General features: G+C 43.9%; 1 protein-coding gene across 1 annotated transcript; it reads left to right on the top strand.

Annotated features, from left to right (window-relative positions):
* Window positions 1-404: 404 nt before the first annotated feature.
* prima1 (proline rich membrane anchor 1) lies at window positions 405-12,927 on the top strand. Its single transcript, XM_040041326.1, has 4 exons — window positions 405-1,356; window positions 2,209-2,350; window positions 4,728-4,860; window positions 11,065-12,927. Exons 1-4 carry the CDS (start codon window positions 1,075-1,077, stop codon window positions 11,162-11,164), a joined length of 657 nt encoding a protein of 218 aa, XP_039897260.1. The 5' UTR covers window positions 405-1,074; the 3' UTR covers window positions 11,165-12,927.
* Window positions 12,928-14,135: the final 1,208 nt, after the last annotated feature.

The raw sequence follows: 14,135 nt of genomic DNA, 5'->3' as shown, positions 1-14,135 counted from the left end.
CCAACAATATTATGCAACTGAGCTCTTAAAAACTACCCACTGCATAGTCTGATTCTCTGCACTCTGCCCCGCAGCATCACCTCTTATAAACGACATCAGTGTGGGTCAAAGGTGTTGTGATGACAGCAATAATAACAAGAAGAAACTAATGTTTTACAATAAGCCCATTCGTATTTTTGAAACTGTTATAATTGACCGGGTTGTCGAGCATTAGCAGTAAATGCCAGGTTACATCAGTATTGTTTATCTCAGCCTACTTTGGGACACTGGACCAGAGAGTGTTCTCGCAGGCACACAGCACATCAAACACGGGCATGGCAGTGTTTTCAGTCGGTAGGCGTCTTGCACTCTCTCTCCCTAGCTTTCCACTTGACTTTAATTTGCTCTAGTACGCGTCATCTTTACAGACTCGCCTCCACGCATTGTGGGCTATACTTTCTGCCTGGGCCATTATTATTATTATTAAAAAAAAAAAAAAAAGGAAAAAAATCAAACACAGACATAAACAAGCAAACAAAGCAAAACAAACAAAGCCCAGCTGACATTACCGACGCCTTCACAACCACATGCCCTTCCCTCTTTGATTTTTGGGGGGACTTTTTAAGAAGCGGAAGGCGAATTTGTTTGAGCACACGTTGTCAGGATGAGCTGATGTGAGCGCTGCATCAAGTGCGCGGTGGTGATGCTCCCGTATAAAACAGCCCGCCGTATTTTGGCACAGAGGAGGATGCATCACTTTAACCCTCGGCTCTGCCCTCCGGACTCGCCCATACAGTGCTCAGCTTAGATAAGTTGAGAGGGGATGTGTGATGCCATTGCAAGGAATCCTACCACTCGATATTCCCGAGGATCTCTCTCGGTTCGTTTTTTCCTTCAACTTCGATGGCTTGAGTGGTCCATTTGCGCTCATGCTTGCAGCCGAGGAGGGATGTAAGGTACGGGCATCTACCGCCCTCACATTGCACGGAGTAGCGGCGTGATTCAGGTCGCTATCTGAGTGCCAGAAAGCAAAAAACTACTTTCGAGATGTGAATTATCGAGATTTGCCACTCATTCCACCGGCTCGCCTGTCCTATGCTATCGATAACGGGATTTCAAGAGGAAAATGATTGTGGCATAAACTATTTCTGGAGACGCCTGTCACAGATATCGCCGCTGAACTGGATAGGGTGGATGGTTATTTCCCAAACAGTTCAAGCCTATGTATACTGCATTCATTTGTTGGAAACGCTGCCTAGTATCTTCGAGAACAGCGCAAGAGGAATGCTGTGCCAAGATCTAATGCCATTTACTTTAAGTTTTTGGCCTTTTTTCTTCGGTCATTGCCTTCTCTCACTGTTGTTACTCTCGTGCCAGGTAAGGATCACGTTCAGGCGCGCCACTTGACAATTTACGCATGAGAAGAGGTTACACTGATGTAACTTGAGTTTCATTTACTGATGGACTATGGATAAGAGCTGTGGAGCTAATAACCTTTTCCAAGTAACTTGTGTGCTCTTTAAGATGCATTGCCATATAATACCAGTTTACACTTGGTGGGATCACCGCTCCAGAGCACACCTGTGTTGAGGGAATGCTGGCAGGCAGGCGTGTGTAGTGAGTTTGCAGCAGGTCATAAGAAATGCAGCTATGCCCAGGTACACACAGAGGCACTCTGCTTTTTTGTTGTGGGAACACGGAGTAACCAACTGTGTTTATATGATAACAACATTCAGTTATCCCACCAGGATCCCTGCAGCAGGCATATGTTAGTGATGAGTATTCTAACCTCTGCCCCATGCTGCTGCCTACAGATAGTGGTGAGCAGTTGTTCACGCGCACGCAGTGTTGCCAGGGTTCATGTGTAATGTGATCTGCTTGAGTTTCCAAGTCCACCCACGCACACTCCTCGGGGCAGCCTGCTGCCCACTCTGTTGGTGGGTGGTTTCTTACAGGGAGCGGGCTGCAGCCATATATGTGATACTATTTTACATGTACTACATACACAGTAGCCCCAGTGACAACAACACTGGAGCTGCGATATGAAAGGAATGCTGAGAGGATATCCACAGTGCTACAAACTAAGAGGCTGCTGAGTATTCAAGCATCTCCATTTGTGCTGCACAGTGTTGTGCTGATGGTACTTCTGAGTAATGCACTAAGGGACACAGCCTCAGTCCTTTCAATCTCTCTTTCTCTCCCTCTGTCTCTTTTTTCTCTCACCATAAGGGAGAGCTCCAGAGGTCATGCTCACGGACTGTGGCGGAGAAAGTTAGTGAACAGTGCCAGCTGGCATGCCACTGTAGAAGATACCCTCCACTTCCACCGCCGCCGCCTCCACCGCCGCCCCCGCGGCTACTGGGCACCACAGGTAAGGCTTCCAGCTCACCCTCCAACCTTTCACAGCTGTCTCCCTTCAAGTCCGTCTCAGTCTGTTTGCTCTCAGCCCACAGTTGGATCTTGTTCCTAGCCAGGCGCAGGTGTCGGGCAAGTGGCTAGTCTGAAGAAACTGTTTTGACGTGAAGTGTTTCCATTTATGTACACGGGGAAAATGCACCATCAACCAGTTGAGATTAACGTGTGAGTGCTCGTGCACGGGTGTAATTTTGCACTCTTGTGTTGGTGCGTGTGTTAGAGCCAGCAGGATGTTGACAGCTGAACACAAGACTAATATATACTGGGTCTGACCCTGGGGAGTACCCGGCTGCCTGTGAAATCTATGCCTGCTGGGCTGCCAAGCTCAGTGGTTCAGTGGTAGGGTTTCCCCCTGGAGAACCCCTGATTAAAAGACAGATGAGTTAATTAAATTAGCTATAATTTGTTAGAGATAAGGGGCTAATGATCCAGCCCAGTAGTTCCAGCTTTGTTTTGAAGTCGAGCTGGCGGCAATAAGTGTGCGTGCGTGTTAGTGCTCATACACAACAAGCTTGGATATCTGTGTCGCTCCAGCGCCTGTTGTGGCAGCGCTCCCCTTCACCTTCCTCTTTCGTCTCACTCTGAGGTGCTAAATCTATTGAGCAAAAGGCAAACATATTTAACAGGCCTGCTTGCTGAAAGTTGATATGATTTGTATTTCATCTCAGGCACCATAATGAACAGTGCTGAAATATGGGACAGGTGTTTTGCTGATGATGCAGCTATTACTGTGATTCTTTAGAATCACTCATCCTGAGCCCTTCGTATTACAAGGGGGGGATACTTAATCACGAAGCAGTGGAAGGACTTTAATCAATCAGCTTCAATGTGTTCTTTTCCTGTCTGGTCAATGCAAATGGACCTCCTTTTTCCCCTGACTCACCATGTGAGTTACCTACAAATCGAGAGTTATAGACTCTTCTGTGATTGTTGTCAAGGTCACTGCATGAATCCTGCCACAACCATCTGACTGCAAGTGAAGGTGGGCCTTCGGCCAATACAAGCTCAGACCTCTGAGTGCTGCCTCCACAAGATCTGATCCCTCCAACAACAACCAAATAAAAAAACAGCAAAATGTCATGTTAATAAGATAAGCGGATCAATCTTCATTTCTTTTTATCTTTGCACACATATGTTTGCAGTGGGTGGAGACACTATTAATATTTGATTCAAAGGGAGTTTTTTTTTTTGTCATCACATTTTTCATGCATAATTATCTAAATATTCATTCAGCAGCCCAATTTGCAGAGCACTTTGAGCTGAAAATGTGCTTTAAACTGTCGTCTTTAAAATCCAATGAATATGCACAGCTAACATGAAAACTGGGACAATGGCCGGGACCACATCTATCAGATAAAAGTCTAATAAAACTGAGGAAAAATTGGCACAGTTAAAGAAGTGTCTGCGTGCTAAAAATGGTATCTGAGGTCCCTTGATAGGACTGTGCTCTATCACAATAAAGTAGATCCTTACCACTGACTGAATTAAATCCTACAGCCGTTGACAAAACGAAGGATTAAAATGGAAGTTTGGCTGAGAGGGGCTTTTAAATTCACAGTGACTTATGATGTGGTGTGCTGTACCAGGGAGAGCCATACCTTTTTATTTGCTGTGTAGAAATGGGCTGTGTTGGAAAAATAGTCTTCAGCATTACTCGGGAGTATTTGTTGCTATGGTGTAAGCCCATTCGTCTCATTCATAACTAAAATCCTCTACATGCAGGAGGAGCTTGTTATTTTATGTAGCGAACAGGGTATTTTCTCCTTGAATGATAGGTAGATATGCTCATGACAAACCTGATTTAAAGACGGTGGGAGAGCACAGGATGCTGCAAAACGAGGCGAGAGAAATTCTGCAATACAGATACGAAGATGCTGATGCACACAATGTTATACAACATTCCTGGTGAGTGATCTTACTCCACGAATCTAATGTGGAAAGAGCAGGAGGTTCCTGCAACAGTAATTGGTGTGGACAAGAGTGCTGGTGTAGGAAAGGCTGACAGGACCTTAAATGATTCATGGTGTCGGGTTGGATATCTTTGAACGTTGCACCTAAGACCTAAAGAACGGGTGAGGACACGAATGCATCCCAGCACAAAAAGAGCAGAGGAGAGAAATCGTCTTGTTTCTCTTTCACTATTGTGTTGTTTAAAAGTTAAGCCACTTACTAAGGATCAAAATGCAAAACACAAGTCAGCATTGTGGCTTAAGTGTAAATATAATTAATGCATTTTTCATAATGCGCTTACCTTTTTTAATGTATTGTGTTTATTGTCTTCTTCTGTATCTACACCTCTCTCTCCTTGCTGCCCCTTTTACTCTGTTTCTAAGTGGAAAAGCCCAAGGTGCAATTGTGGAGGCCGTGGTGGATGGAGATGGACATCGTAGTTCTCGGAACGGTGGGCTGTGCCTCGCTTATCTTCCTCCTCTCAGCTATCATCATCTGCTACAAAGCTATCAAGAGGTAAGAAGCCACCCTAACATGTTTAATTCTGTTTGTTTAACATTGTAATTAAAACCTCGCATATTTCCAAATTATTTTAAAATGAGGACTAACTGAAGTAGAAGTCAGTCACAGATTGAGACAGGCGGGTAAATAGACATGTGGGGTACTCTAATAAGTGTCCTGCCTTTTTGTTAGAGTTATGCCATTGCCCCCCTAGGTCATACTGAGGTCAGAGGTTAGGTGGGTTGTAAATATCCACTACACTGAGTCAAGCAGAAATATCCTATATGCTGAATTCATTTGCTGAAGTGCAAAATGACATAACAATGCTCTATTGATTTTGATTCCCATAAAAGTCTGAAGCATCCTAGAATGGCAGCTGGATTCATAAATGTGAAAACAAGAGCCAAGCAAAGGAATCCCAACACACTGCTGTTGCAGCATTTTCCACATTTGGCTTATTTGAAAAAAAAAAGTCTGTGTGAGGTTTTACTCTGCGGCACAACCAGACCCAATTCTCTTGATGCCGTTCAGGCAGCACGGTATCACACGTGCACTCCGACGTTCCCTTAATGTTCACAGATATTTCAAAAACAGTCACATCTGAATCGTGCCAGGTTTGTAAAGGATACTTGCATGCACCCATCCACAAACACACAATATCTTTACACGCACTCATTCATCATCTTGGCGTGTTTCACAGTCCACAACTAACCACGTGAGAACGCCATGTGTGCAGAATTAGGCATTAAATCAAGAAGCTACTTCTATGTTTTATGCATATGCATTTAAAAAGATCTAGTATCCTACCTTCTTATATTTATGGGACTATATTAAGCCTGCATGCCAGATATGGCTTTCTTCAGCAGAACTCTATTTCGCCTTTCTTTAAACAACAAATAGGCAAAGTCAGGCAGCGGAAGTAATGGGCGGTTGGCTCAGGAATTCATTATGGCAATTCTCCAGCCCCCTGTGTAGCCAAGGGGCACCTTTTTTAATGCAGCAGTGGTAGGAAAGTGTTGTTGCAATATGGGCTCTAGCCCCAAACCCAAGTCATTATTTATGAATTAATTTGCGCAGTCATTCAGTCGCAGGCCACATCTTTTATACATGCAAGCAGGTCGTGTCCTGAAGCTCTGTGGGCTCTAGACTGCAGACTTTGTGCCACGCCAAGCTGCCCTCTACTCAGAATGAGAAGGGAATATACACAGGTCCAGACTAGGCTCATTAGACATTCATTAGTCAAAGGCAGTAGCAGAGTGGTCCAGGGAAAGATGTGACTGCTTTAGCATTTGTCTTGGATTCTCTAATCATCCATCGTTCCAGAGGGGAAAGGAGAGGAAACAACACAGCCAAAAAGGACAGATAAAGTGTTGTCTACCAAAGCGAGCGAAGGCAGTAATTCAGCATCTCAGTCAATAACAGTGTGAAAAAGGGTTTGTCAGTGAGAAAAACACAGCCCGGTTATATATAGCCCTCCCAGCTCAGTGCTCCGGGCTTTCCCAATGAAAATCAGCTGGACGAGGGCCAAGGCCCAAGCATTACAGACAGTGGAAGAGCGAGCACTGCAGGTCCCAGCCCTCCTGGCCTTTTGTTATTTTTTGTAATCTTTGCTTGCCAGTCATCTGTCAGAAGCAAGCGGGACTGAAAAGGAGAAAAAAAAGAACACTTCCACACAATCCTATTCAGAGTCCACAGCACCAGAGAGGCTGGTGTGCAAGCACAGAGAGGAGGATTCAGGCACACGCTGCTTTTCAGTGTTGCTGTACCATCCAAAGCAAAAGAGATGATACTGCAGTCCAGGCTGTCAGCCATCCAAGGCGCCAAAACAAATAAAACTCAGACCAACTGACTAATGAAGCTAGATGCTTTTCCCAATCACTTACCGCTCAGGGAGGCTTGTTCAAAGACGGATAATGCATCCCAGCTGGTCCTTTTCAAGGGTAACACAGAACATCCAAAATACTCAAAAAACCGAAACGGAAAATGCTACAATATTTGCTCACACATCATTAATCTCCCTTTGTTTTATTTTCGAAATCGCTAAACCGGCACCATCGAAACCGGTGACAGGCTTTTACAGTCTGTTTTGTAATGCGTTTGCTTTGAACCATACCATGTTACTCTAATTTCCAGATGGCTGGAGTAATTGTAAACAGCCCAACGCATGTCCTAATTTCACCATCATGCATTCCCCAAACTTCAAACAGCAATGTGCGCTGTGATTGCACAGCTTTGATATGAAATATTCATCTAACCTGTGAAGTGTTGTGTTGCCACCTGCCACGTGTCAACAGCATGGCATCTATTATTGAAGGCCCGGGCAGAGGTCGGCTTGAGGCCCCAGTGCTCTGCCCTGTGTGGTGGCCCAAAGCGACATGGTCAGTCAGTGCGGAGATTACATCCTGAGAAAAATAAACAGGGCCGAAGCGGCTTCCAGGAATCTGTAGCTCACCGGTGTCGAACAGCACAGAGATCCTGTCTTGTTCTCTTACTTGCTAAATCTCATGTGGAATCATCAAGACATGCCAGACTTCTGTTAATTGCTTTTTCATCCGTTTTCAACACTATTCAGTTGTGACTTAGAATAAAACTCCTTTTTATCTTAAATTTAACTGGCTGCACCAAATATAATGAGGGACATTAAAAAAGCTCTGTGATTCCACCCATAAAGAGCAAAACACGTCACTGATTAAAATCATAGCAGCAGTCCGCTTTAGAGCCATCTCTGCTCTGGACTACTTCCAGTGCTAATTTTAAACGGCTCCTGTTCCGTCCACTTGCACATATGCATCTGCAATGCGTTCTGGATCTCCTCCACTGTGTGGAGCCTTTCAACTTCAATTGCATTTTGGGGAAGAGGACGAAGCAAGGCAGGTGGTGAGAGAACATTGTGTTGATGTGGCTAAACGCTACAATGTGAGTGTAGAAGGTTCAAATTTTCCCTGTAGTTTCTCAGAACATCACAGTCCAGTCTCCACCTCCGGAGTCCGATCCTGGTGGATGAATTCATAGTGAAACTTTAAAACATGAGCATGCTACTCACGCGATGGCCCTCCTCCAAGGAGGACACTGCTGGAGACTCAGTTCCCGTTACTACTGTCTGAAACTTTAAAACATGAGCATGCTACTCACGCGATGGCCCTCCTCCAAGGAGGACACTGCTGGAGACTCAGTTCCCGTTACTACTGTCGATATTTAACGTGAAGGAGGAGTTGCTTTCACATAAAGGTTTGAGGTCTAAGCTGAAACAGGCTCGTATATTAAACAGGTAAGAACAGAGCTTCCAGGAAGAGCACACACACACACGCACACAAACTCACATAAATGAAATGAATGAAAACTGTTCATCATAAATTTGTGTTCAGTGTTTTTCCAAATGATACTGTGGACATCCCAGCCACAGTCACTGACTTATTAAAAAAAGTATGATATAAAACTATCAGTCTGCTACAGAAGTAAGAATAGGAATACCATCAGATATTCCTACATAAAAATGTGGCAACGTCCGTGGATAAGTGTGGACATTGTTTTATTGCACCGTCGTCAAAGCTGGTTTATCTTTTTGTTTTGTCATGTCTTACAGCAACATCCATATCACCCTTTGTTTATGTAGTTTCATCTGTTGCTGTAGGAACCAAAGGGAAAAATCTTACTTTGTCCCAACACCCACAGGTCTGTTTAACTCTTATCATAGTTTTCTGTAACTGGACTCCAGAAATGTTTGAGGCTAATGTTGTTATAAAGTCTATGTTGGCTGGACTTTGGGAGATTCCTCCTCCATCCTCCCTGTGGGACAGATATAATTGTGTCTAGCATATTGTTTTGTGTGAGTAACTGTTGCTGTTTTTGTACATTCTCCCTCAGGCGGCAGCAGTGATTAATAGATTAATACAGACCTGTAAAACTGGTATATCCCAAATCCCTTCCCTGCAGCAGTGGGGACCACCGCCCCCTCCCCACATCAGAGTGTTTCCACCCCGGGGCTGGACAGTTTCTTTTCTCAGGCTTTCCTCTGGTCTCACAGGGACACAGCAAGCAGCATCTGCTCTACATGGCCAGCATGTGTCCCAGTTGTGTTCACCCAAATGACCCCTCCCAGGTGACACTGGAGTCCCACAGGAAGTCTTAGTCATACTGTTGTGTTTTGTTTCAAAGTTTTTTTTCTGGAAAGTATAATGTTCGCACATAATGTTGATCAGCTTCTGCATGGCCCTCCAAAGTATCTACACAGAAATTCCCAATCACTTTTCAGGTATAAAAGCTCAGTTAAAAGTCAGTAAAATCTCCCTCCCTTCTTCTTATTAACACACACACCCTCATAATAATCAACCTAAGTTAGTCTGACTCAATGATGGCACTATATTAAAAGTTCTCTATAAAATACATGTTGTGAACTCACAAATTTTAAACTAGTGGAAGAGACACAGTATGATAAAGCCATCCTGTTAGAGTAGTTAAAAATGTGAGGTGAGGGATTCTCAAAGACTTTCATATTTACACCCTATTGTAGTTTTTTGTTTCTTTGAATGGAAACCCTTTAAAATGTTTAAAGATCCTGATACTGACTTTGCAGATCAGAGTAACTTGTGTAAAAACTGGACGGAGTCAAGCCGAGCAGGATTTTATGGCTAATGCCGGCGAGCACGGGAGGCAGATGGGTCGAGGTTAAGCTCTGCGCTGAAGTGACAGCTGAAAAACAGCCGAGACGGGAGCATTTTTCAAAATCTGACAGCGGCAAGACGGTTGTTTAACAGGTGTGGCAAAAATGTGATCGGTCAAAGTGCGTGGGAGCATCCCAAAGAGACAGCTGACAGACTGAGATGACAGCACAAGAATTATAAATATTGAGTGGTGCAAAAAAAAAAAAAAAAAAAAAACCCTGGCAGATCATTTTTCATACTGACACCTCACCAAGAAAGAATCGTATAAATATTGCTGGTATTACAGAAAAATATCCTTAAGGCATATTGAAAGACTTGGTGTGATAATGATTCAGCAAAATCCTGTGCACGGAGGGAAAGAAATGCTATCAGGTGTATTAGACCTCCAAGTAATGTTAACTTTTTAATGAGATCTTGTCAGAGGTCTGGATTCATTACTGGTTGCGTTTTAAGTCTCTGGATATGATAACACCATTAAAACCATATCTCCGTAATTTCCAATACACAATGCCATCAGTCTTAAGCAACGGCGCGTTTTATTATTCATGAGTTCAACACATTGTTGTTTTTAAAATGTTCCATAGTCCTTTTAAAAGTACCCTCTTCAGTTCTCAACAAGAAGCTAATCCTCACAAGTCACACTGAGTGCTTTCTTCTTGCAGAGCTTTTGTATTGGATTGCATTATGTCATGTATGAGCTCATTTCACCCTGCAAGGACTCCCTGTCTGCACGATTCCTTCCCGGCACGATGCCCGAGAAAGGAAAAAGATTTGTGCTGGACCGGACTGAATGTTTGTTGAAGTTGTGCCGGCCAGCCCGGGCTTTCAGGGGCCAGGAGAGGAGAGGAGGGGAGATATTGAGCTTAGATGTAGCTCAAGGGTTCTCGGTGCTAGTGAAGGCACTGTACAGTGTTGAGTGGGACAATGACTGTACTAACTGTATTCAGATCTGTCTCTGAGTTACATAAACCCGGGCAGGGGAGGGCAGCTGAGGGGGTCGGTGCAGAAGCCACAGTACACTGGACAAATATAATAACCACAAAGGCATCAAGGAGCGCATGAAAAGAGCTACATTGAATGATCCTGCTCTTCACAGACCAGTAGCAGCAAGGGGATCGTGTGCTGCTGTTTTCTTTTGCACTAGAGCAAAGATCGAGCATTACAGCGCAACCGGTTTCTAAGAAGGAATTTCCCAGGAGGTTGTGTATCGATGTCATTCCCAAGTTGTTTTGACAGCTACACATACTCATTACTTAGAAGAGAAGATTGCATCTCCCAGTCATAGTAGGTAATTGCCTTATGCCATGTGCTGCAATGTATCTTTTCCTTCTGTCTCCTTGCAAAATTGACCTTTAAACACTGAGCTTATTAGAAGGGATTGCTGAGAGCAGCATATCCACCCAGAGCAGCTTCAGAAATCAAATCAGTCTGTAGGTCAGCAGTCCACAAACTCTGTTTAATGGCATGGCCTTTAGCTATGGATGAATGTAGTGCCATTTTGCTTTGTTTTTTTTGATCAAGGAATTCATCCTCACTTTGTAAAAATGTCTATTCACAGGAAACCACTCCGAAAAGAAGAGAACGGGACAAGTCGTGGGGAGTATGCCATGAGCATCCGTAACAAGAAGGCCATGGGTACAAACAACACTGTGGTATAGACTGTCCTGGTAAACATGAAGTGACATCACCATTGTCGCTCACCTTATCCTGACTACAACAGTTCCCTCTCACCTTGAATGAATGCGAGTGGGTTTCACCCCAGGTTTTCAGATTGGTAAAACTTCCCTCTTTGCCTGGCACGTTGCCCGGACTGAAGACACCATTCACCTCGAGAAAAGCTAAAAAGATCGACGGGGGGGTAAAAAAATCAAGACAGAAAGGACACAGAGAAAGATCCACAACCCCCCACGGTGTCGAAAGTGGCACAGCAAGCTGAACATTATGCTCTTAGTAACAGCAAGTGTTGCTGACAGGCTGGTTGGCTGCCGGCTGGAGAGGGACTGTCTGCCAGTCTGCTGCAGATCCAGACCTCACGCACTGTTGACATCTGCAATGGAACAACAGACAATACAGCAGCCCTGCAGTCCCACGGGCAGCCAGACAAGACAGCCCATCACACACAACAAATAACATGCATGCAGTTTTTACAGAGAATGCAACATTTTTTTATATTCCAACCCTCGCACTGTCCATTTTTTTTCCCTCCATTTTTGAGACAGATGCTTTGTGAGAAACACGATGTTGCTGCCGGTCCTGGCTCTGAGATGTGGATTCCTCTGACTATGCAATTTAAAGAAATCCATATAAACAAAGGAGGAGCAGAAACATCAACATGGGACATTCTGGTTATTTCGCCATGCCAAAACAGGCTACAGAAGGCTCAATGTAATATATATATATTTCAGTCATCCGTGTATTTATTTCCTCTATTTATTTACTTGTCTATCTTTGAATTTATTTTTCTACTTAAAAGGGAAAAACAACGGTCTTGTAAGTTACTCACATCTTTTCAAATCTTGAACATCTTGACGAATTCATCTTATTTCTTGAGAGCTCTGTTTTCTAAGTGAATAATTTATAGATCATATAATTCATTTGTGATGCACCAATGCTTTAAGCCGGCTGTCGGTTTGTTGAGACACTGATGCAGAAAACGCGCTTGCTCTGCAAAGAGTTTTGGTATCAGTTGTTTTGTCTCTGGGTGTTTGATATCCTCTTCTGTTTCCCTGAGACTTCAGCTAAAAAAGTCAGGGGCCTCCATTATGTCCTATGTGATCTTTGTGAATGTGTGTTACCCGAACAATACTCCTGTCCTGCATCACACGCCAGTCCCGACTTTCCGATTTGTTCGCTCAGTGCAAGCACCTCTACAAGTTAAACCTGCTCTCCCTGTCGTCCAGTTAAATCTTGTTGTCCAATGTCCCGTGGTCAGCTGGATGCCTTCCGCCGTGTTTTGTCTGGACGTGACAATCTTCATTTTTCTATCTGTCAAGAAGGGCTTAGCCCATCACTATAGAAACAGGGGACATGAGCCCAGAGCTGACCTTGTGACTGGCGAGAGACAGGAGACTTAGCCAATAGCCAGAGATCAGGTTGCACAGAGGATGGCCTCATCAAGGATGTGTGTGACTCAGTGCTGTCACAGGCATCCTTCTCATCCCCGCTGGAAAAACACAACTGAGCTGAACTGGAGCATCACTCAACGCTGCTCTGCTTTCTTTTCTTTTTTTTCCTTTAATACACTAAATCTGCGTGTGTCTGTGCGGGCATGCATGTGCGCGTGTATGAGTGTGTGTGTGTGTCTGTCTGTCTGTCTGTGAGCGTGCATGCAGATGAGTGTACTCAGTGAGAGTGGGCTGTACTCTGTGGCTGTCAGTTAAGTATAGATATTGGCTAAACTGTGGAAAATAGAGGGGGATTTAAAAAAAAACAACACATACTTGCATTTAAAAATGCACAGGTATTAGCTAACAGTAAACCCCATCATGTACCTATATGAGAGAAATGATGGATGCATGAATGTAAATATTGATATTTAAATATCTGCCTTCTGGACTGTTAATTCATGTACAGTGTAACAGAACATATGTTTATACATAGTAAAAGTTTAAAAAATGTGCTACCACTTAGAATTATGTCAGTGTTGTCATGTTGATGGAGCAAGCCATTAATGTATATATGGCAATCAATAGAGCATACACAATTTATGCATTATACCAAACAGATAACGAAATGTGCATAAGTTGATTTCATTGCTGAGTTTTTCAGTTGTAAATAAAACTGTACATAACAACTGACCCACAGTATGTTGTGTTTAAAGAAATGCATGTGCAGTTATAAAACCACTGTTATATGTGGGCAGACGAGCTGGCCCGTACGTGGTGAAGGTGATAAAAGTGAGACTGTTATATTTAGCCTGTGCCCATCTTGTCTGCTCTATGCTGTGCTGTGCCGTTCGCGTCTTTGGGCAGAGCCGTGCTGGCCTTGTCTCCTGGGCCCCCCCACAGCAGAGGACATGTTCTCAGTCTGTCTCACACAGTGCATCTTTAATGAACTGCGATTACCAAGCGCACTCCTCTCCGTGGGGCTTAATGGCACCAGCCAGAAAACTTTTAGGTCACATATTGTGCAAGCTCTGGGCTCGATCAATAACAGTGTCACTAAAAAAATCACGTCTGTGTGTGTGCGTGTGGGTGTGTGTGTAAAAGATTTCTGCAGCTAGAGCAGGAACATGAGTTGATATAACAAAATGAGGTTTTTAGAGTAAGATAAAAGAGGGTAATGGATTCAAAACACCTCTTACAGAGCCTGCATTCTTACACTAGGTCGCGCAGACATGTTCCTATTTCTGTTTTAATTTGCACACCAGACCGTGATGTGAAACAAACAAGGGAGCCTAAACCTGTGCTGTACAGGCTGATGTACAAGAGCACTCAAGAGGAATGTTGATGAATTATAATGTGAATGAGGGTCCATCGAGTTCTCTGCCTTCCCTGCTTTGGATGTGCCACTTGACGGTAATGCAAATGGACACGCAGAGCAATTTAAACATTCATGCATTGTCCAGCCAGGGCGCTGTGGATTTCACTGTAATAAAACCAAAGTGACAGCACTAGGCGGGGGTACTGG

Source organism: Simochromis diagramma, unplaced genomic scaffold (genome assembly GCF_900408965.1).
Source record: "Simochromis diagramma unplaced genomic scaffold, fSimDia1.1 OVJJ01000304.1, whole genome shotgun sequence".
Classification (NCBI taxonomy): Eukaryota; Metazoa; Chordata; class Actinopteri; order Cichliformes; family Cichlidae; genus Simochromis; species Simochromis diagramma.
The sequence above is the reverse complement of the archived record's forward strand: the minus strand, read 5'-3'. Positions and strand labels throughout refer to the sequence as shown.